Below are 21,313 nucleotides of genomic sequence, written 5' to 3'. Positions count from 1 at the left end.
AAAGCCAACGATTACATACATGTGGATAAGATACATCATATACAGCAAGCTGGTTTCCCAAACGCCTATTCCCATCCATCCCTTGTATGAGCTATGTATAGGTAGGTACCTTAGGTAAGTAAGGTATGCGCAAGTAATGACTGACGAAGTAAAACAAAAGAAACCCAAAAATTACATAACTACCTCCTAGGTATATATCCTCGCTTGCTTGCCTATTTATTCATTTAGTTTATCCCGTTCGTTTTCCTATTCGTTTCTCTTCCTCTTCCTCTTTCCCTTCATTTTTATTTTATTTTCCCCCTTTATTTCCCTCCGCTGATCTACCCCCCACCCCTACCCCCTATCCCCTCCCCTATCTAGCGCATCCATCTCACGCATACCCCATCATGCGCAACAACTCGGGCCCCTTCGGCGCCGTCGTCAGGTCCTCGTACCCATCCGACGTGACGAGCACGCAGTCCTCGACGCGCACGCCGCCGACGCCCCAGTAGCGCTCGAGCGCCGCGGCGTCGATGTACCGCGCGTGCTCGGGCCGTCGCAGGAAGTACGCCTCGACGTACGGCCGGCAGAAGTAGATCCCCGGCTCGACCGTGACGACCATGTTGGGCTGCAGCGAGCTGCGCGTCGGACGCTTGGATTTCTTGTTCTTGGGTTGGGTCTGGGGCTGGGAGATGGATTGTTGTCGTTGAGGGGGGGATGGTAGGCGTCGGGGTTGGGGCTGGGGTGGGAGGGGGGGGTTGATGTCGCCGTTGATGGTGGCGTTGCTGTCGCTGTTGCTGCTGTTTTTTCTGCTTTGGGGCGGCGACGAGGGTGAAGTCGGTTCGGCTGTTGTGACTTCTACTGGAGGTGGAGAGGGCGATGATCGTGGCGGGAGAGGTGGATTTATAGATTGTGTTGGCGAGGATTCCGTCAGTGTGGATGGCGATTGTGGATCCTTCGACGTGCTGGCGGCGGTGGTGCTGGTTGGCGACGAAGGCGTAGGAGGAGCGTTGCTTGCGGCTTGCTTGATCATGGCGCGTACGGACTGAGGGCCGATGGGTCGGCGCTTTCCCCACATACCTTCACCGGCGGGACGCAGGAGATCTCTGCTAAGAACGCTAGAGGAGAAAATACTGTTACTACGACTGACATACGAAGTGATGGGAATAGGGGGTTGTTGTTGTGGATATAATAGGGTAAGGGGTTTAAAGGGGATTAGAGGGTAGGTAAACAGGGAGGAGGAAACCAACTCGTGAACGTCAAGACCAACGTGGTGGCCGAGGCCGTGCGGGAAGAAAGCGGCACCGGTGCCGTTCTTGAAGATCTCTTCGGCAGTCCCATTGTGCAATATTCCAAGCTCTAGTAGACCTTGGACGGCAATAAACGTCGCGTGCAGTTGCAAATCGCGGAAGATGACGCCCGGCTTGATGCGCCGAATGCACTCTTCCTGCATCCGGTGGACAAGTTCGTAGATAGCTCGAGCCTCCAAGTTGAAGCGGTAGCGTGGGCCTAGAGGAAGGGTACGTGTTATATCGCTAGCGTAGCAAGACCACTCGGTACCGGCATCAAGCACCACAAGCTGTCGTCCCGCGAGTGGCTCGCTGTTAGCCTCGTAGTGCAGAGTTGAAGCATTGGGGCCGGACCCAGCGATTATAGGGTAAGCTTGCGCTTTCGCATTAGCCGCCCTACACGCCGCGGCGAAGGCGGCCTCGACTTCACATTCATTTTTCATGGTGCCCAGCTGTAGAGCGACCTTTTTGTGTGCCGCCGACGAGATTTCGTTAGCCCTACGAATCATAGCTATTTCATAGTCGGATTTGATAACCCGCGCTTCATCCATCGCTGGCTGAAGCGACGTGACGTCGATCTTGAGTGACGGCCGCAACTGTTCGAAGCCATCGAATTTGGGCAGCTGAGCTGAGCGAAGGGCGTAAAGAGACTTGATCGTAGTCAACCGTGCGCTCAGATAAGCCGGAAGCTCGCCGATGTACTTGACATCATGAACATCCGACTTCGTGATACATTCTTCCAGCGTAGGCGTCTTCCCGAACCAGAGGATCGTGGCCGGAGGTGTGAACGGTATCCATAACGTGAGTTTGTCCGCAGCGATGTCGTATGTCACGCTACAGCCCGGAAAGTCGGCACCGGTCAGATAGTAGAAACTGAGTGCTTCAGTCAGTCTCGGGGATATTTAGAAGGAGGTTGATACCATTTGAAGAGTACCTAGGTAGACATACTATCGGCGTTGCCGGAACGGAGGCCCTTGATCCGAATCTTCCCACGTTGATTCCACCTGACCCGGCAAATAGATAATTCCATTATCGGCTCCAAGCTCCTTAGCAACCTTCCTCGCATGTTGTTTGGCTAAGCATTGTTAGAATATATTCCTGAAAGTTTCCTATAGACGGGCAAGAAAAGAAAAGAAAATAAAGATTAAGGATTATGAGACGTAGATCTGGTATAGGTAGACGGTGTAGTATGCTCAGAAAGATGATGATGTGGTGCAACCGTATATGTTGTATCATTCAGTCTAAAAAGAGGCTGGGTAACGTGTAATGTATCCTTCAGGGGCTAGCATCACCCTTGTATTGTTCAAAAGATACATGCAAGTTGAACCGCGTTCAAACCGTATAGTTATATGCAAACATATAATGGTACAATACAGTTGATGCAATATACTGATATACTGAGCTACCAACACTATATCGTCGGTGTGTAGCTCGAAGGAATATGATTTAGTTAGGTTGGAACTCACCAGGGTATCTCCTAAGACCTTCGTCGGCTTTAGCTTCTAATTCCGCGACGTTAACTTCGATAGATCTGTTCCCGATAACCTCTGTCAGCGGTATCCTAGACAGAAGTGGAATGCTGAGCATGACTGCGACGGCAGCAGAGACGGCGCTGTGCACCAAGCCCTTAGTTCTGCAGCGGAACTGATGAAGGTCCATTGTGGTAGACATTGTAATTGTCGGTGAAGCTAAGGTTAGAAAGGGCTTCGGGATAGCAGTAACACGTACAAAGCATCAAATTCCTCAACGACAACCAGATCGTGCTCGATATCTATAGCCTCCATCTTGAAAAAACTTTCCGTAAACTTAGTTGTTGTCTGACGAGTAGAGCAACGACAGCATCGTCAGTGGGGTGTTGTCATTGTTGTACTAACTATAATATATACCCCCCGGGCGTAATCGTATTATACGGCTGAAGCGGCTGATCTTATTCGACAAAATAAGCTTATGCAACAGCTTAGCTGGTTCAACCTGGTTGGAGGCTTGGGCGATCTCACGTGGCGAAGCTCGGTTCGCATCGCAGCACCATACCTATAACTAATTTACACGTACCAAGCAAATATTTCCCTCGAAACAATCATAGCCAAGACCACCTCCAGAAGCCAAGTGATCTGTCTAAGGCCGTCGTGCAGCCCCTCAGGAAGCCCGAAGATCCTCAAGCAGTGGCCTATGTCAGCCCCAGACTTACTTGTTATCTTACTTGGCCACTAACTGGACCAACAAGAGGTATACCGACGTAACCCCTTGCTTTTCTTTCGAGCTCATTCGTCTCGGATTTTAGCTCCGAGGGTTGGGCATATTTGGGAGCTAACTTATCGCTATGACGGTCTGGCCTGCATCACCAATAAAGGCCACTTAAGCTGACTTTATTACAAGGTGGCCCGTAAATGGCACAAATGCCAAGTTATGTGCCTGATTTACACATTTTATATACATCATTGAGCATAATCCGCGACGAGATGCTCTCCCGCCGTGTCTCTAAAAGATCCTGCTCATTGTCTCTGTTGAGGGTATAAGACTCGCCTTGGATCATAGATATCTTAGATGACGTCCATAGAACGAAAATTCATCAACTGCAATATGTGACTGTCCATATTCGGCGTCAATCATCAATGTTTTGATTTACCTATGCCAAACTCCAATCCCTTCCATCATCTAAGAAAACATCCGTGGATGTCGCAATTATGCAGAGGGGTATCCTTTTTCTACTCACAAACCTAGTCCATTCCATGCTAGGGAAATGGCTGCCACGACGTATTGGCTAGCAACTCTTCCATCTCCCCCGGTTGTTGACCCCGTCGCCGCGCCAAGTGTAATTGGTCTGATTGAAGTTGGGGGTGGGGTGAATGCCGGTGTTCTAAAGTGTGCATCTGTAACAGCATTGGATCCGAATACATCTGCGCTGGGAAGTTGAAGCCTGGTTGAGCTTGCGACTGCATTAAGTATGGCGGCAGCGGTCCCATAAGCTGTCCTTCGATGCTATCATAGAAATTAGGTATATAGTACGGAGCAGGGCCGTGGTGTGACAGGTCTCCTGGACTACCGCCCGGAACGCCTGACTGATGAGTGCCGAAATCAAGTTGGGGTTGGTTGGGATATTCTAAGGGGTCGTCCGAGGGAAACATGACTGCATCTAATTGGTGGACCGGATTGCCTGCACTGAATGCTGGATGTTGCAAATCTAGAGGGCTAGGCTCATGTAGGGCCGCGGCCGTTGCGGAATCGGGGGACGGTATCGGTAAATCTAACGGCGAGAATTGAAAACTGGAGGTAAATGAGCCGCCAAATTCTGGCTGTGGTAGGGAAGAATTGTCAACAGGGATGACTTGCGGGACGAGCCCAACTGGAGTCTTTCCAGCCTTTTTCGACGATTTCCCCCGAGGCTGATTGGGTCTCTCGGGGAGACGCTGTATTGAATCGTTTGAATGTGCTGGAAGCGGCATCGCTATATCATCATGTGCTCCTGATGCGGGACGTTTTAGAGATGTCGTAGTGCTTGCCTGCTTAAGGCTCTTTGGTAATTGGTCAAAGAGTATCTTGCTAGGATTAGCCACATCTCGCTAGGTTTATCATAGAGTCCCAACTTACAGCTAGAGATTGGGATATGCGGTCTGCAACCAGGCTTTTTCTTGAAAGCTCTTCAATAATCTCTTTCCCGGCTATAGCATCTGCAAAAATCTCCATGGACCCTGGTTTGTCTTGATTCTCTAGCACGAAGAAGACTAGCGTTATGATAGCGAAGAATTCGGTGAAAAGAGTGAACCAATACGGTCCTACGAGAGAAACCTGTTTTCGCATCTCTGACCCGATGTGTACGATGTTTCGCGCGACACTAACACCAGCGGCTCCGCAAGCGTAGGCACGTTCATTTACATCCTTGCCGGCCGTGATGCGTGGAGAAACGTAATGCAGGAATGGCCTATATAATACCATCTGGATATGAGCGTAAGTAAACCTCAGTAAGTTACGCACCCTAGAAGACCACTTAGTAAGCGCTCGAGTTCAACGTCTTCTCTAGGAAGAACTTACCGAACAACTTCAATAGCACCGATAGAGTTCGGCCGCCAAGCATCCGGCAAGTCCTCATTCCATTGTTGAAGCTCTTTTTCGATTTCTTTTATTTTCCCATAGCTGATCATATATGACGCGTAAGGCTCTCCAACACCTTCAGCCTCGCTCTGCTCCATACCTTTCAACGGGTAAACATTTTTAACAACCTTACCCAGAATATCCATCAGTCGTACGTGCGCATTGAAGGCCTCGAGGAAAGACGGAGTCCCTGGAGGCGGGATGAGTATCTTGTCCTTCGTGATGTACTCGTCGTCCACAGGGGTTGGCAAAGGCTGGTCAATGTCCTCGTCATTTAGAAGCAGCGGGAACCCCAGTAATGCAGACACATACGTATCCATCTGCCTACATATATAGAAAACCCTTCGTCTCGTTTCAGCCTCTATCGGATTTAGTTTAATGTGAGGTAGGTGTCGATGTAAACCCATCCTCAACGCAGATCGTAAGGCAATCCCTACAAACCCATAACAAGTACTTAAATTCGATATCGACTGGATGAACAGTATCATAAACAGTAGAGCTTGAAGCGAGGGGAGGTCTCGGCACTCCGTTATATCTTGCAGAATGGCTCTTGCACTGCTATAATATTTGATCCTAAAAATGCATAAGTTAGTCGAGGTCAGAGAAGCCTAAAAGGGGGGCCATAATATTACGCTTCGTCCATCGCGGCCTTGTACGGTGGCGTTTCCGAATTATCATTTTCAGGTATGTTATACATGCAGCCAAGGGCCATGACAGAGTATGCTAGCGCTAGACTCCTTTTGTTCTCTGTCCCAGCTGCGCCTACCGGTTTTTCGTATAGGTCATCCAACATCTTGTAAAAAGAAGGGACATGGACGATACGCAGAAGACATGTCGCGTTATTAAGTGACTCGGAACATAGCGCAAGTGCCCTCTCCTTTAGGGGTAAGTCGTAAGGGGGTGTAATACGACTTGGCGGCGCTCGTGAACTTGACGGGGGTCTTGGGGGGTCTAGAGTGAGGACGCCAACAGGTCGAGGCGGGCGAGGAAGAAACGGCACCTGATAATCTCTGCCTAGAAGACCACGAAAATGCTCCTTCATCCTCTTGAAGAAGACCGAACCAGACGAGGTTCCGTGGAAATCATAGTTGCCCCTGTCGTCGAGGTCGAGTTGGCCAGCGGTTTCGATCATAGAATGTAACTGGGCGTCTACAGAAGACGAAGAGCCTGGCTGCTTTCCCTTAGTTGTCGAGGACCGTGTTCTGGCTTGCTCCCGGATGCGAAACTCCTGTTGAACTGCAGGATCCAGACTTGGATCGTTGAGGTCGACATCTGGCATGAATCTGCGCAGCAAGTTCTCTGCCCTCGATAGCTTATTTTCTAGAGCCTCTATATACTGCGGAGCCGGATTCCTGCGCCTGTTGGAAGGCTTATCGTACGTACAGTCTAACAATAAAACATCAGCCGGCAAGGAAATAGCTAAAGAATGCGGGTAAAGATTACCGTAGCTATACACCTGACAATGGGTGCATGGCTGCTTGCCATCGCACTTTATCTTTTTCCTACGACATTCACTGGAAGAAACTAGGTTAGTATTTAGATCTTTAGATGTTGCTTAAGCGTCGAGGTGAAGATATCTGACTGGGAAGCTCCGGGTGACACTAGACACGCTCACAAAAGAGACATGTTTTAGAAGGCAACCAAAGAGGGATCAGAGCAGAAAAATGGAGTTTAAAACTGCATACTCGCATGCGCGCGTCACCCTCCGGCGCTTCTGGAGGGGAGCAGACGGGGTTTCGCTAGAACTTTCGGCATGGCTACCTTGAGGAGCAGAGGCTGGAGTCTCCCCGGCTGGAGAGCCCGTTTCCAAGGCTTGCAGGGAAGATTCCTCTTCGTCAGATACCTGGCCGTCTACGGTTTCGGGCTTAACGGATCCTATGCGATCAGCAGGGGTGCGTGAAGAGCGAGAAAGAGGTGTCATGTCCGGTCGATTGTGGGTGCCGAAAATGGCACCCTCCTAGAATACGTGAAGAATAACCCGGTGCCGTCTTCTATCGCTTTAATTCATATGTTTATGAGATAGGAGATGTGTTCTAGCGCATTTTCGAAGCTTGAACGCTTGCTCTTGGGCAAACTAATTATATCGAACAGGTACCACAATACAGGGCAGAAGTTGCTTTACCTATATGAAAAGAAGTCAGTAATGTAAGAGGGGGTTGGCCCAATTGAAGCTTCGTGAATAGGCGGGAGGATTAGATAAATAGCCTCGGCATTAACCAGAAACGCGAAAGACAAATTAATAAGGTAGAAGAAGAATAAGTAAAGACATGTCCTTATTAGAGTACGAACATCTAGGATAGACCGTTGAGTTGAAGTAAGTGAGTAAGAGAAAAGTAGGGTAGAGTGAGATGGGACCGAAGGCGCTGATGCAGTAGCGTAGGTCATAGCATCCATAGCATAGGGCGCCTAAGATTAGAGGTAGGTAGGACAAAACCTCTACCTCCCTCCTCCTATACATGAGAGATGCAGTAGGCTACCTCAGTTTTGCTATTATGTACATACTTTAGGAGGTAGTGTAGGAATTGTATGTAAATGTTGTCTTTTTTCTTCTTCGTCTCTTCTTCCCTTGCCAGTTTGAGAGATAGATATACATAGGTAGGTGTGTAGGGCTACGGGTAAAAAGAGGGTGTACTAAGAAGATCAGGTACCTACCGGGAGAGAGTAATGGAGTTAGGTATGCGCTTGTTGTCTGACGTCCTGTAGTGACCTGTAGCGACCTGTAGCGAGTATGGACGACGAACAAACACAATGATCAAAACGGGATTGAAATGAAAAGAAAAAGCGGTCGGTCGGCATAAACCGATCCAAGGATAGAATTGATTGATAGGGCCGATACCGTTTAGGCCTAGTAACTTTTAAAAACTAATGAGATATCGGATGGACAACTAGGATATACTTCTCCTATGGCACTTTGCGAAGAGTAAATAATACGATGAACGAGAATCTAAAGCCAATTCGTCTCGTCTCTTAGAGGCATTTCAAGGGGGGATGATGGAACGCTTAAGAAAAAAGACATGGTGGCTCGAGTGGGGAGACTATGCAAATAGAAAGGCGCTTAGCTAGATAAACCGGGATGGTAGGTACTGCTTTTTGCAAGGCGGGGCGAAGCTGCTCAGAAGCTGGGCAATCCCTGCATTGTACATCTAGTTGATAAATGAGCCGGATGGTACTTCCTTGCGAGTCATGACGAAGTAACAGGCTGGTTGTCGCACAGATTTGAACAGACATGTACTCCGATTTACACTAGTGACTTATGCATACTTAGGTACACACGTGTAAGCAGTATATGTACATAGAGAGATGGATATATCATGGAAGCACTGGGCAAAGACATCTTCACGAATAGTATATTAAAGTAGGTTAGTTACTGGAATAGATTTCTTCCTTGATTATTTACTTAATCTAGTAACCCGAGTATCTCCGTACAAAAGAGTCATTACACATTTCTAATCTATAATCTTGTTACATTAGTATAGAAAAGCTTATATTAATTACATGACTGTATTAGCGTGTAAGTAACACTTAACATTATCAACACCATAAGCAATCACGGATAGGACTAAATATTACATACCTACGTGTTCGAACGTACGAGTTAAAGAAATGGTCTATCTCCAACAAAAGGACGCACGTAGCAACTTTTTGGTTGGAGAGCACCAGCATACATGCCGTGGAGCTGACAGGAGGCCTCTGGGTTTAATGACATACGCAAATAGGTAACATCAACATATCTTAATTCGATGTCAACTAGTGAGGCCTCCCAGATACAGTAGGTCCGTTTAGATGAAGTTAATAGAGTTAGGGTTTCCACATAAGATCGGGTTATTCGGTTCATCAATAACTACATAGATCTCTCCAAACCGAGTTTTCTTAAATTACGTATGTTTAATGAGTTGCTCTTGGCTTCGAGTCTAGAACATGTAGATAGTTTTATGGCTAACTTCCACCAAGCTTCGATCGCCAAGTATATACATACCTTAGGTACTTTTACTTACAAGGCTAGATTACCAGACCATGACTTCAAGTTCTATAAATGCGTAGGTCATCTCCATACCCATATGTACCAATGCCAGTTCCGTTCCTTTTCTTCGAAGCGAGCTATTCTCTTCACTCATTATGCTTTGATAAATACGATGACTCTAAAATTACTTGTTATGACGATGCTCAGCCCGAGTATTCGGAGGGGTTTTAGCGTATAATACATAAACGGCGGCTATGGACCCTCACAATGACACCTTCTCTCACGTCGACTACATCATAATCAAGTTTACCAGCCAGGAACACAAGGTATCATTACAGGCCATTGCAGGTCTGATCACCATGTATAGAATATACATACGTACGCGGAGAGCCCGTATCAGTGGTCTTGGCACGCCTCTAACCTCCAAAGCAATTTTCCCGCATGCATATTCGCGGAGCGGCGTTGGTCTAGTAGAGATAAGCCAGCATGCACCCGTAACTGACAAGATATATCATTTATATTATGTAAATGAGGCCAGGCTAAAACTCCAAGAAGATCTCTATTAGTGCATAGATAAATTGCTCTATTCGCCAACCAAGCATACTTTGCTTTGATATTCTTTTCTTTGCGTTTCATATTATTGACTATTATTGACAAGGACAGATCAATACCTACCTTCGTTCCAATTGTTATTAGGAGCTGGTATGGATTAGAGATAGATACCTCTTAGATCTCGGAAAACCGGCACACCGCCGTCTTGGCCCTCTCCACCGAAAAAGCTCTTGGTACCGGAATACGCCATGATTGGAGCTCGCGTCTCCGTGCAAAAGTGGACTTCAACCTTGGCAATATTCGCGATATGATTCTCATTTAGACCGTGGTAGAGAATACCAAGACCGGAGTATACCCATTCTTCCATGTATTTAAAATAATATACCTAGATACAATAGCCAGCATTAGTATAATATAATCATATTTGGATCAACTCATATCATTCAATTGGCCCAAAATATCTTTTCCCACATAGAATTTCGCCTATTTGAGTATAGTTATATTGGTGAAGTTTTAGAGTATAATAGGTTCCAGAGACGCGTTCTTACAACTCATATACAACTCATATTAAAAGGAGGTATGCAAGTATATTCGACGTGTCTACGGGGTATGTAGTACTGTTTGAGTTGACCAATAAGTTTGTTATGTAGGTAAGACATGTTGAAGTAATAGGTCTTAGATAATTGAACGTTCGTCTCGTGGTCTAGGTATATCCACCTTAGCCTCGTTGCTTGGCCTGTGGATCCAAGGTACGGGCGGGCTGGCGGGAGATGGAAGTATTCCAACTTGCCGGGAAGCCGTCCTATGTCCGAGGCAGTATTATTGATATAAGCAAATCTGATATATTTCTTTAGGCATCAAAGTGGAGTACTAATCTCAATTGTAAGAAACATCCCATAGTAAGAGCAAAGTATACAATTTATAAAGTATGTGATTTATATTAACGGCTCGGCAGGTTTATTATCAGATTGTGTACGGAATAGATTGTTGTGTGAATGTGGATGCATGAGGCTTTGGCAAGCTGAAGGCTGGGCTAGCTGCTTACCAAAATCAACAGCACGCGCTCCTGCTAGTGTTGCGAAACTCCACTTAAGCCTTACGTCCCCATGCTAGCTTGGTACGTACTGGTGTACCTGAATAACGGTCCAATAGAATACGCCACATGCATAGGGCGATAAGGTAAGTACCTAAGGTTGTCAGAACAACGTTAAAAAAGTATTAAAGCAAATAACATACCCTTTTTCAAATTTACCTTATTAACAAAAATAAGAAAAACAAAAATAATGAAAAACTTTTTTCGTATTAAACATAATCCATTAAATTTTAAATTAAAAGATGTCTCGTAAATATATATAAAGAAATGGTGAAGTTATTGACGTTATATTATAAGGTACTCCTGTTACATGATTAGAATGGGGTTTCTTTTTCTGAGGCGATTCGGCTTGTCAGGTCCAACGTGGGTGTAGCTACCCCGCCAAAACCGCCGCCAAAACAAGGTAGAGGCAGCTTTGACGTTCAGCCTTGGTACCTCTTTTTTTCTAATGCACATTTCCAACACACACCAGAATAACCCAAAACAAGGCATTCAACATCCTCAGTCTACAATAATTCTATTCCTCAGGCCCTCACACGCCCAACCATCTTTTTCACAGCATTAGGTAGCCAACAGATTAAGGTACAACTACTTGACCATAGGCCCTAATTTCTTGAGCGCCGGCATCATGGCAGCCGACCAGCACATCCTTACCTACTTTACCGCCATGGACAACCAGGACGTTATTATTGTCAGAGGTACGAAGTGATTTTCAAACAGGTTCTTCCGCAAGTCGCCGGGAAACTAACGTATTCTAGATGCTCCGAAGCTGGACCTTGATCTATACATTTCTAATTACAAAGGTTAGTGACTCTAGGTAACCTAGCATACCTATGTTACCCGTGTGCTTTACCCCGTTTACTTCTCATAGCCTTGTTTCACAAGCTCCCATGGTAATAGCTACTTACCTTATTCTACTAGGCCGTACCCGTTTCGACCGATTATTGTTAATTGGCCAATGCTCCGTACCTCTATGTGTCGATGCCCTCAAAGCTGCTGTGGCCGAAGCCAAGCGTGGAAAAGATATCCAGCGATACCGCGATGCTTTTGAATGCATTCGTGTTGCTGCACCCGACGAACCTGAGGCTAAGTGGGACGAGGCCTGGGTCACGGCAACAGGGAAAGCCAATAAGGCAGAAACTCACCGACTTGAAACCGAGCTGAAGGGGTATAAAAACAATTTGGTCAAAGAGAGCATTAGGGTATAAATCCACTTCCAACCCAAGAAAGTAATCAATGAGAATAACACTGACATACTTAGATTGGTCACCGCGATCTTGGTGAACACCTCGAGTCTATTGGAGATCTCAACGGGGCCTCCGAAACTTATATCAAGATGCGACCCGATGCTAGTACACAGTCTCATATCCAAGACGTAGGCAAACATATCATTAGCATTATGCTACAGAAGCGAGACTGGGCCGCTGTTCTAGCAAATGCGAATAAGGTCTTGGCTATGAGCCCAGGAAGCAACGAGCAGAATACCGAGCAACCTTATCAGAAGATGATTTATGGTCTTGCTCAACTTGGGGAAGGTCGATATTACGATGCTGCTAAGAGCTTCCTCGAAGTTGGGGATCCGATCAGCTGTCAGGCCCATAACGACGTCGCTAGTCTGAATGACGTCGCCACATATGGCGGGCTTCTTGCACTCGCTTCAATGGACCGATTAGAGCTACAGACTCGAGTTCTAGATAACTCTAGCTTTAGAAACTACCTAGAGCTAGAGCCACACATCCGCAAAGCTGTTAGTTTGTTCGTCAACGGACGATACTCGGCTTGCTTGGGAATACTCGAGTCATACCGAAACGATTACCTTCTCGACATCTATCTCCAGGCACATGTTCCTGCAATCTTCTCGCAGATTCGCAGCAAGTGCATTGTTCAGTACTTCGTACCATTCTCGTGTGTCACCTTGGAAAGTCTTAATGCGGCCTTTGCCAAACCCGGAGAGTCTATTGAACGAGAACTCATTAATATGATCAAAACGGGTGCTCTAAATGCTCGCATTAACACCATTGATAGGGTAAGTTAAGATGTGTCTATTGGAACTGGCGCGTTACTAAGATCTTCATTTAGCTTCTTGTTGCTGTCTCCACCAACTCCAGAGCTGTCATGCAGAAGAAGGCTCTGGATTCCACCAATAATTATGAAAAGGAAGTCCTAGAGAGAATTCGCCGGATGAACATCGTAGCGGCTGACCTAGAGGTCAAAGGCACTAGAAAGGCTGCTGGCATAGGAGCTAGCAATATCCCCGGCGTAGGCGACATCTGGACTGACGAAGCTAGGAGACAGCCGGCCTCCAACGACGCAATGTCTTAGGTGGTATTGTAATGAGGATAAGACGGCAATGATTCTAACGTATAGGGACGAATCATGTCTATTACAGGCAGTGAATCCCAACATTACGACGGGAAGTAGCCGGGGTTTAGAGAGAAATATGCATGGAGATGAACCGAGTTGTCACAGGAACACTTGTCATCACGGCTGAAAAGCAGCCAAACACAAAGGCACACAGCGGCATAATGAGGAGTTGCTAGGATACAGGCGTCACGGACGTTGCATTGCAGTTTCGATGGTTTTTTTTACAGGGAGGTTCTAGGGTTATGTCTGCATGGCATACATATTACGTCGTTCAAGAGCATGAGATTCGCAAATACCCTATGATGAGGTAGTCCAGGAATGAATGAATTAATTGATTGCTATTACCATATCATCCCATCAGCTGCCTGATATCTTCTGGAGGCCAGCGTACTTGCGCAAACGTTAGACACCGTTTGATGCTCTGCAAATATTTCCTAGTCACCTCGTCACTCATGATATGTCCCCGCTCACCATCATGTAATTTCTCCCGCGCGCTTCGCTCGTGGATACCCACCATGGTAACACCGATAGGCCACGCCGCCTTACCGATACTCAGGCGTAGATACCCGTCGTTGGCGTCCACGTAGCGGCGCTCCTGGGCGGCCTGGACGATTTCCACGACAGGCTTTAGGATGTCGTCCTCTAGCTCGCCCTTTTCGAACTTACGGAATAGCGGTACCATGTTGTCACGGCTCGATACCATAGCGTTGATAGCCGCCTTCCCGGCGAACGTATCGCGGTTCTCTTCCCGTGCCAACGCCACCTCCCACTCCCGCAGCACCATCGTGAAGTACGACGCTAGCTGCCGGAATAGATACTGCCGTCCTGCCTTGTCCTGTGGTATCGAGCTGTCTACCTTCATGTCTTTCTCCTCTAGCAGTTGCAGGGTTGTGGGTATGGGCCCGGCCGTCACGACGGTCGTGAGTCTTCGGTACCGTTTCAGTTTCGCGCGATGCGTCTCCCCGAATAACGTGGCGGGCTGGCCGAGTTCGCGCAGCTTCGAGACGAGTGCCTCCTCCGGGATGTCCTCGTCGCCCTCGGCGCCTGTGCTGCCTTCGCGGCTGCTGCTGCCATCTTCCTTGGATAGTTCGGGTAGCCCGAGGCGTTTCCGCCGCCGGCGCTCTTCCTCGGCTGCTTGCTCTTCTCGCCGGCGCCGCGTCTCTTCTTCTAACTTCCGGCGCTTTTCTTCGCGGGCCTTGGCCTCCTCGGCTGCTTCCTCTTCGCGCTTGCGCTTTTCGGCGGCTTTTGCCTGTCGCTTTTCCTCGAGGGCTTTTTGTTCTGCCCGGTACGCGGCTTCGCGTTGGGCTTCGGCTTCGGAGCGGCGTATGTATTTCTTGTTATTAGAGGAAGACGGGTCGCCAGCAGACGTAGGTGTTGTTGTTCCTGTGGCCTTAGCGAGCTCTTTGGACATAAGCGATGCGAAATCCATATTGGCGGATGGTTGCTCTGGCGAGATTTGCGAGCCCACCGGGTGGCTGGTAGAAGATGACGACTGCTTCAAAGGTGAGTGGAGGTCTCAGCTACGTGGTCCCAAGGAAAGCCGTGCGGATGTAGTGTGTATGTTGGGAGGATGGAGATCGCAGGGCGGCGTATGGGGACGAAGGTCGCAGGGTTGAATTGTTGTTTAAAGTGTCCAATAGGAGTCAACCCACTAAGGAGGTCGGCGAGTTTTTTAGTGGGAAAATACCGATCATACCGACTATCTAGCAGCAGACCACCTGCACGCTACGCTCAGCTAACGGTCTACCCAAGTTACATCATAAAGAGCCGCTAAACTGCCCGGGGTAAGTGGGGCTTCTAAAGTTTAGGAGGTAACGGTTAGTATTGTAGTATTTAACATTTCTAGCATCTCCCGCCATCATTATCAGCACATATTAACCCCCGAATCCCTGGACAGCTGGAATCTTATCAGCGAAGCTTTCGAGCTCCCGCGTTTGCTTGCTTCAAAAACATCGAAGCATATCATTCGTAGCCTCGTCGCTCCCCAAGTTTAAAATTTCCGAGCTTCCATCCATAACATTCCTAACGTCCCAGGAAGCGTATACATATAAGTCAATTTTACTAGTCGCAACAATATGATTTGAGTCTGAACAGAGTGTTCCTGCGAAGGTACCACTTGGGGGAAGTGATACCTCAACAATGGATCGTCACGCAACACCGCCGTTTATGCTACGGCTCTTTTATCGAACCGGCGCATTTCACAGGTAAGTAGACCATCATGGGGGTTCCCTGCGACGCTCCAAGAATAAGGGGGGACCACTCGAATGCTTATACACATCTTAGACCCGATGAGTTCAATACGTCGCAGCTCCCACCGCATATGCCAATATATACCTGGCCCGACTGCACCTTAACGGAGCTTACTTATATCATCGCTGCCTTGAAGCCGTCTCTCGTCCCTGACCCGGCCATCGGCACCCGTTTCGCATTCCGCCTCATCTTCCCAGACACGCGGAACACCTCAGGCCCGACGTCGTCCAAGTACACTGTTAAAGACTTAGGCAGCGTGATAGTTGGTAACGGGGGACGAGGATTGGACCCTGACGACCCGGAGGCTGAGAAGACGCTCGACTCTGAAGGCGATAAGACTCTAAAGGAGGCTAGGTTTGTCGTCGGTGATTTTATATCGTGCGCCATCCTCCCTCCCCTACCAGACGGTTCCGTTGCCCCTGTTTCTAGCGCAAGGGTTGGACGCAGTGCCGGTGCTAGCGAGCCCAGGGCAGCTGTAGGTCGTACCCCTAGTAGCTCCTTCAGCAGAAGAGAACAGGAGAACGGGCTCGACCGCTCTGGTAGACTAAGGAATAGCGGGAGGGGATACGACGGGTTTGGGAGTCGTGGTAGCATACCGATGGGCGAATGGAGGAGAGGAGAACGATTACCTGAGTCGCCCCCTGCAGGACGTGGTAGAGGGACAAGACGGACGTAGGACGCGGTCCTGGTAGAGACAACAGTGTCTTTTGGAAAGTGGTTAAGATAAGATCAATAACATATTTGGCGGTAACAGACAAAATATGGTATAGATACTGTCCCATGCGGACTTATAACAAAGTGAGTTGTTCCGACTCCGCAATGTCTCACTCGTTATCTTCTAGCCCCGTGTATTTACTGATTTCGATGCAAGCAGGTCGTCCTGTCTTGGCTCTCATGGCGGACGCAAATTGATACCCGAATGCTCCCGAGTGTTCAGCAAGGAAGTGATTGTGTATAGATACCCTTCAAAATTGTCTTGCAACTTGTTTCTGCTTTCCAGTTTTTACGGTGTGCATTTTCAGGGCTATAGATGGGGGGAGAACGGGCAATCAAGGAAGCATATTTGAAAAGTTTGGTTTGCGGTTGCTATTTTATCTAACTAATAGTATACGTTAGTATCAATTTGACTGGTTTTCGCTTTGAAGATATTTCCTATTCAAGTGATACTCGCTATTAAGAAACTAACCGCCAGTCGTCCAGCTATGCTAGCCGAAGGGATTAATTACCTTATATATGGAAACTGTTATTTTCAATATCATGATACATCCAACAGAGGAGAAGGTACGCTCTTATTGATGATTAGAATATATTTTTGAGAGATGTCTGAATGAAATATGCTGAAGAGGACAAGTGGCGGGTCTTTCAGGAGTTGTCGTTCGCATATCATATATATCACAACCTGGAGCTTCCATTGAAGAGTATACCATAACGTTAGGCACTAGAACCCTCTCGATATTCATTTTCAAGATCAACTTCGACATTGTACTCTTGAAAAGTAGAGGTACTGAGAAGTGTTCATTGGTCAAAGTCCTCGTTCAATTGCGGTAGTTTCGCCTAGCCCTATATACAGCTGTCCAAGCTTCTCCCACGCGAATTCTTTTCTTAGAACTCACTAATCAAGTCTCCCTTCCTCTTCACTCGAAAGTCGTACTTTCCCTACACGTCGGAGCTATGTCAGCAATCGCCGCATCTACATATATTTCCACGCCAATTCTAGCTAGGCAGGTTGAGTACTCACGTCGGTGGTGTATGCGATTGTGCCGAGGATGGCCGGCACGACGACGGCGTACATGAAGGTGATGCGGGCGGTTCGCGGAGTCCATCGGAAATACTTGTGGCGGTTCGTGGTCATGTCTGCGGATCATATCAGTTATGGTTTACCTCCTTGGCAGCCTTGCGCGATTCCTCCTTGTGCGTCGTGATTCATCGCGAAGTCCTAGGAGGAGGGAGGAGGAACGGGTAGACGTACTCCCCAGCTTCTGGATAGCCGGGTCCAACGACATGCCTGATATGAATGTTAGCTTCCTTGCTTATTGCCGCGGACGGGAATTCAATTGAGTTTTTGGGGTTGTATGTACGTACGGTAGTGCTCTACGCCAGCCATCTTGACAGAGGTAGGCAGTTGCCGTGCACTAGATAGATGGGTGTTTAGGTGGTTGTTTTCAAGAGATCTATCTCGAGATTGATTGTAGCTTCAATTCGCTCTAGACGTCTCGGATGGCTTGAGGCTTGCAACGTAGGGGCCTTCGATTTTCAGCCTTATTGTGGCGTAATAAAGCTTAAGCTTCCGATTAGGTAATCAATGGAAGCTATCAAGACCCGCCCCATATAACTGACGTAGCTGTGTTACGAACCCGTACCCATGAAGAAATAGGCCTACATAATCCAATCTTCCATATTCACATGTTATGCCTAATATACAGTTTATTCTTGACAACAACTAAGTACTGAGGATCAAGCCTTACCATAGTGATCTCGTGTAATTATAATACCTATTAATTCCAATCGTAGTGTTACCTACACTGCTTACTTCAGGTTTATCTAAGGACATAGGTAGTCTATGATGTAGCCCGCAATGCTCAGTGCAAAATAATTATACCTCGGCAACTTTTGGCCATGGTTCTACAAATCCTCCTTTGTCCGTATGATGAGTAATAAAGCTAGGATTTTGGAGCTTTTAATTAAGACTCAATTCTAGTCTTGTTTAGTATTAGAATCCAAGCTCGACTTACATAGAACTCAGTTTAGATAATAAACCCAGACAGCGTCCCCAACGTACATCATCTTTCCTATTCTGATCTGAGCATTCAAAACGGCCTCAGAATAACTTCTCTGTTTATCACTATCCAAATCACTTTCATATTCTAACAACCCACAATCATCTACGTGTTGTCCACCATGGCCACCGAAGAACAGCCCAAAATTAAGCTCTACTGGTAAGTTCCTTTATTATTCATATCGCATCGTGAGCTGTCTCTTACAATTAAACAGGCTAGAACAGTCTCGCGCTCAAAACATCCTTTGGCTTCTTGAGGAGCTCAAGGTGCCTTATGAGCTTGAAACATTTCGTCGAGTAAACATGTTCGCCCCTCCGGAGTTAAAAAAAATTCATCCGTTGGGAAAGTCGCCCGTGATCTCCATTACACCCGCAGGCTCGGAAGAGCCCATCGTTCTAGCCGAGAGCGGGTTCATCACTCAATACCTGAGCGAGCATTTCAGCCAAGGCACCACCATGATGCCTAAGCGCTGGAAGGACGGCCAGGACGGCAAAGTCGGCGGCGAGACCGAGCAGTGGCTGCGGTGGCAGTATCTGCTTCATTACGTCGAGGGTTCGCTGATGCCGATGCTTATCATGGCGATGGTCCTAGGAGCGCTCAAGGGGCCTAATATACCCTTCTTCATCCGCCCTATCACCTCCATAGTCGCCAACCAGATCTTCAGCCGCCTCGTGTTCCCGAACGCAAAGTCGCAGCTGGGATTCCTAGAACAGCAGCTGGCGACTTCGGGAGGCGACTACTTGTGCGGCCCGGAACTCACATCTGCGGACGTGCTTATCAGCTTCGCGTTGATCGCAGCTAAGGATAAGTTTGAGACTTTTGGAACGTGGGAGAGCGGTGGCCCTAAGGCGCTGTTCCCTAAGGTGTTCGCGTACATCGATAGGCTCGAGGCACATCCCGGATACGAGAAGTCGGTTCAGAAGGTTAAGGAGATTGATTCGAGCCTAGGTATCATGTTCACGTCCAAGATGTGAAATTGAAAAGTCCTGGTTATGCGGTATCACTCATCTTCATGCGAGACCATCATGAATACTGAGTACATGCGAGCCAAATTACGCCTACGTACCAAATTGATGCAGGACGGGGGCTGAAAACCCTGCTGCTGCCGCCACGCCGCTTTAAGCCTCGGCCTACCCTAGGCCCGGCTTTGATTGGTGTCTTAAACTGAACACGGCATGGAAATAAAAAAGCCATTGATATGAGACGTGCTATCGAGTAGGGGACTTCGTCTTAGATATGAACTTTATAGTTGGAGGAATTAGTGATTGTATATACGTATAATATATGAGTTATGATATATTGAAAGCAAAGCTAGACCATCGTACTTGAATTTTTTTATACGAGTCCAGATGGCACGTCACCCTCTGATACCATCTATTGGACAGCGCTCAATATGGCTGTTAGAAAGCTGCCTCTGAGGCCTTTTTACGGCTCCCCACCACTCGAGAGCTTTTGTATTAGAGGTTACCTATAGAATATGCCACCGTCATGAATAAGACTCCGACTGTACAGAAACCCGTCCACCTAAAGCGCCGTAAGCTTTATCTAGTATCTATATAGACCAAGGCGACGGCAAGGCTTACTAACTGGTGAGTTTAGGATTGTTAGAGAACAGCGATGGAAGATTGGGAAGTGGAACAGCGACATTTATCACGAGCATCATCCATCTTTAGAACAGACGGCGGGCTTGATCTTCATCGGGCTAAATTTCAACACAGCAGTCATAGTCATCGGCGCGCTCGATTAGTGCGATGTAGACAAGAGATTCGCCCTACTTGAATGTCTTAGTTATATCGTGAGGGAATCGACGAATGCACTCAAAATGGCCTAACGAGCCGAAACGATGGCGATATAGTCTATCATTTACAATATCTACATTGACGCTCAAAATAACCATAATGATCTACGAATATTTATCAAGAGCGAGGTCGACTCAGCTGTTACTCAGAGGCGTATGCTCCAGGACCGTATTATTAAGGTGCTTATCAATGGTGCTTAAGACATGTAAATAACAATATTTCCCGAGACTACTGGAATCTAGCATCTCAACTGGAAAGGTTTCGATGGATCATGCGCCGAGTCAAAATCTTTGCGATCCGCGTCAAATGAAGATGGAAGGGTATATCGTCTAAGAACTTGCTGATTTATACTTGATCACCTTCTCTCGGATCCTCGAGCTTAGCAGAACGAGTTTTGGCCTCGCCCTGAACGCGCTACGGTTGTAAATTACGGCAGTTCGCCCTATTTGCCAGCCGCAGTTCCAGCATCTCATATATATAAGTGCCCCACTGCACACGGCAGCAAAGACCGCCTCGCTAAAAAACAATCGAGATGCTCTAGTCGGGAATAACCTAAACTCATATCTGAACGAAAATGGCCGATGTGGGTGGGAAAGGAAGATGTGATCCCCGTTTCTTGTACATAACATGTAAGTCGGAGCAAAAGCACTTGGGCGCCCCACGCCTATGTCAAACTGATAACTAACAATTCAAAAGATGGATTTCGGATTTCGCTAGCGGTGCACCGAGCAGCCAATAACTGTTCAACCAAGGGCGCCGATCCGGTTCCCGGCGGTTGTGTCCGGGGCTCAACCGTCTGTCTCTCCACAATAATAATAAGATCTGTGCATATCAGAATGTACAGTTGCATTGCATTGCATCCCTCTCAACAACATTGAAGCCAGCCTTCTTGTTAGCTAGCCAGCCTGTCATGTTTGTTCATAAGCTTACTCACCGCCCCTAATCAGATAGTATCGTACCTTAGGTATTTATCTCTCATTAATGGATGCCTATTGAAACCTCGTGCTGAACCCGCAGCTACCCGTCGATTCCTTCGATGGATTCCAGTGCAACTATGCCCAGTTAGCGGGGGGGGGGGGGGGGGGGGGGGGGGGGGGGTGGGGGGGGGGGGGAGGGGGGGGGGGGGAAAAGTGTAGCAATTTTGTGATTAAGAGAGAAGT

At 47.6% G+C, this 21,313-nt stretch overlaps 7 protein-coding genes across 7 annotated transcripts; 3 read left to right on the top strand and 4 right to left on the bottom strand.

Moving 5' to 3' along the window:
- Window positions 1-341: 341 nt before the first annotated feature.
- F4817DRAFT_334306 (metallopeptidase family M24-domain-containing protein) lies at window positions 342-3,264 on the bottom strand. Its single transcript, XM_049302873.1, has 4 exons — window positions 2,735-3,264; window positions 2,217-2,343; window positions 1,230-2,141; window positions 342-1,097 (listed from the first exon to the last, which is right to left on the bottom strand). Exons 1-4 carry the CDS (start codon window positions 2,937-2,939, stop codon window positions 371-373), a joined length of 1,971 nt encoding a protein of 656 aa, XP_049160283.1. The 5' UTR covers window positions 2,940-3,264; the 3' UTR covers window positions 342-370.
- A 490-nt stretch (window positions 3,265-3,754) lies between these two features.
- On the bottom strand, window positions 3,755-7,376 carry F4817DRAFT_68366 (fungal-specific transcription factor domain-containing protein). The gene is made up of 6 exons (XM_049307761.1): window positions 7,043-7,376; window positions 6,801-6,871; window positions 5,990-6,743; window positions 5,298-5,930; window positions 4,857-5,241; window positions 3,755-4,804 (listed from the first exon to the last, which is right to left on the bottom strand). Exons 1-6 carry the CDS (start codon window positions 7,276-7,278, stop codon window positions 4,001-4,003), a joined length of 2,883 nt encoding a protein of 960 aa, XP_049160282.1. The 5' UTR covers window positions 7,279-7,376; the 3' UTR covers window positions 3,755-4,000.
- A 4,215-nt stretch (window positions 7,377-11,591) lies between these two features.
- On the top strand, window positions 11,592-13,285 carry F4817DRAFT_358023 (26S proteasome subunit RPN7-domain-containing protein; the record flags this gene model as incomplete). The annotated part of the gene is made up of 5 exons (XM_049305979.1): window positions 11,592-11,661; window positions 11,722-11,766; window positions 11,885-12,165; window positions 12,225-12,989; window positions 13,043-13,285. 5 exons carry the CDS (start codon window positions 11,592-11,594, stop codon window positions 13,283-13,285), a joined length of 1,404 nt encoding a protein of 467 aa, XP_049160281.1.
- A 374-nt stretch (window positions 13,286-13,659) lies between these two features.
- Window positions 13,660-15,015, bottom strand: F4817DRAFT_334296 (uncharacterized protein). Its single transcript, XM_049302872.1, has one exon. It carries the CDS (start codon window positions 14,754-14,756, stop codon window positions 13,677-13,679), a length of 1,080 nt encoding a protein of 359 aa, XP_049160280.1. The 5' UTR covers window positions 14,757-15,015; the 3' UTR covers window positions 13,660-13,676.
- Window positions 15,016-15,038: 23 nt separating this feature from the next.
- On the top strand, window positions 15,039-16,721 carry F4817DRAFT_334293 (Sin3 associated polypeptide p18-domain-containing protein). Its single transcript, XM_049302871.1, has 2 exons — window positions 15,039-15,531; window positions 15,611-16,721. The coding sequence occupies exons 1-2, from the start codon at window positions 15,467-15,469 to the stop codon at window positions 16,251-16,253; spliced, it is 708 nt and encodes a 235-aa protein (XP_049160279.1). The 5' UTR covers window positions 15,039-15,466; the 3' UTR covers window positions 16,254-16,721.
- A 126-nt stretch (window positions 16,722-16,847) lies between these two features.
- On the bottom strand, window positions 16,848-17,799 carry F4817DRAFT_334290 (NADH:ubiquinone oxidoreductase 6.6kD subunit). The gene is made up of 4 exons (XM_049302870.1): window positions 17,660-17,799; window positions 17,547-17,582; window positions 17,316-17,431; window positions 16,848-17,233 (listed from the first exon to the last, which is right to left on the bottom strand). The coding sequence occupies exons 1-4, from the start codon at window positions 17,679-17,681 to the stop codon at window positions 17,180-17,182; spliced, it is 228 nt and encodes a 75-aa protein (XP_049160278.1). The 5' UTR covers window positions 17,682-17,799; the 3' UTR covers window positions 16,848-17,179.
- A 419-nt stretch (window positions 17,800-18,218) lies between these two features.
- On the top strand, window positions 18,219-19,630 carry F4817DRAFT_334289 (putative glutathione S-transferase). The gene is made up of 2 exons (XM_049302869.1): window positions 18,219-18,513; window positions 18,569-19,630. The coding sequence occupies exons 1-2, from the start codon at window positions 18,476-18,478 to the stop codon at window positions 19,326-19,328; spliced, it is 798 nt and encodes a 265-aa protein (XP_049160277.1). The 5' UTR covers window positions 18,219-18,475; the 3' UTR covers window positions 19,329-19,630.
- The last annotated feature ends 1,683 nt before the right edge of the window (window positions 19,631-21,313 follow it).

The sequence above is a fragment of the Daldinia loculata genome, assembly GCF_022478755.1.
Source record: "Daldinia loculata strain CBS 113971 unplaced genomic scaffold F4817scaffold_17, whole genome shotgun sequence".
NCBI lineage: Eukaryota > Fungi > Ascomycota > Sordariomycetes > Xylariales > Hypoxylaceae > Daldinia > Daldinia loculata.
The sequence above is the reverse complement of the archived record's forward strand: the minus strand, read 5'-3'. Positions and strand labels throughout refer to the sequence as shown.

Coding starts and splice junctions, on each gene's coding strand:
- F4817DRAFT_334306 (XM_049302873.1), bottom strand. CDS start 2,939: ATGTCTACCACAATGGACCTTCATCAGTTCCGCTGCAGAACTAAGGGC. Junction 2,142..2,216: donor CCGTTCCGGCAACGCCGATA/GTATGTCTACCT, acceptor TGAAGCACTCAG/TTTCTACTATCTGACCGGTG. Junction 1,098..1,229: donor GTTGGTCTTGACGTTCACGA/GTTGGTTTCCTC, acceptor TTTCTCCTCTAG/CGTTCTTAGCAGAGATCTCC.
- F4817DRAFT_68366 (XM_049307761.1), bottom strand. CDS start 7,278: ATGACACCTCTTTCTCGCTCTTCACGCACCCCTGCTGATCGCATAGGA. Junction 5,931..5,989: donor AAGGCCGCGATGGACGAAGC/GTAATATTATGG, acceptor ATGCATTTTTAG/GATCAAATATTATAGCAGTG. Junction 5,242..5,297: donor GGTGCTATTGAAGTTGTTCG/GTAAGTTCTTCC, acceptor GTGGTCTTCTAG/GGTGCGTAACTTACTGAGGT.
- F4817DRAFT_334296 (XM_049302872.1), bottom strand. CDS start 14,756: ATGGATTTCGCATCGCTTATGTCCAAAGAGCTCGCTAAGGCCACAGGA.
- F4817DRAFT_334293 (XM_049302871.1), top strand. CDS start 15,467: ATGGATCGTCACGCAACACCGCCGTTTATGCTACGGCTCTTTTATCGA. Junction 15,532..15,610: donor CGAACCGGCGCATTTCACAG/GTAAGTAGACCA, acceptor TACACATCTTAG/ACCCGATGAGTTCAATACGT.
- F4817DRAFT_334290 (XM_049302870.1), bottom strand. CDS start 17,681: ATGGCTGGCGTAGAGCACTACC. Junction 17,583..17,659: donor GGCTGGCGTAGAGCACTACC/GTACGTACATAC, acceptor CATTCATATCAG/GCATGTCGTTGGACCCGGCT. Junction 17,432..17,546: donor GGCTATCCAGAAGCTGGGGA/GTACGTCTACCC, acceptor TATGATCCGCAG/ACATGACCACGAACCGCCAC.
- F4817DRAFT_334289 (XM_049302869.1), top strand. CDS start 18,476: ATGGCCACCGAAGAACAGCCCAAAATTAAGCTCTACTG. Junction 18,514..18,568: donor CCCAAAATTAAGCTCTACTG/GTAAGTTCCTTT, acceptor ACAATTAAACAG/GCTAGAACAGTCTCGCGCTC.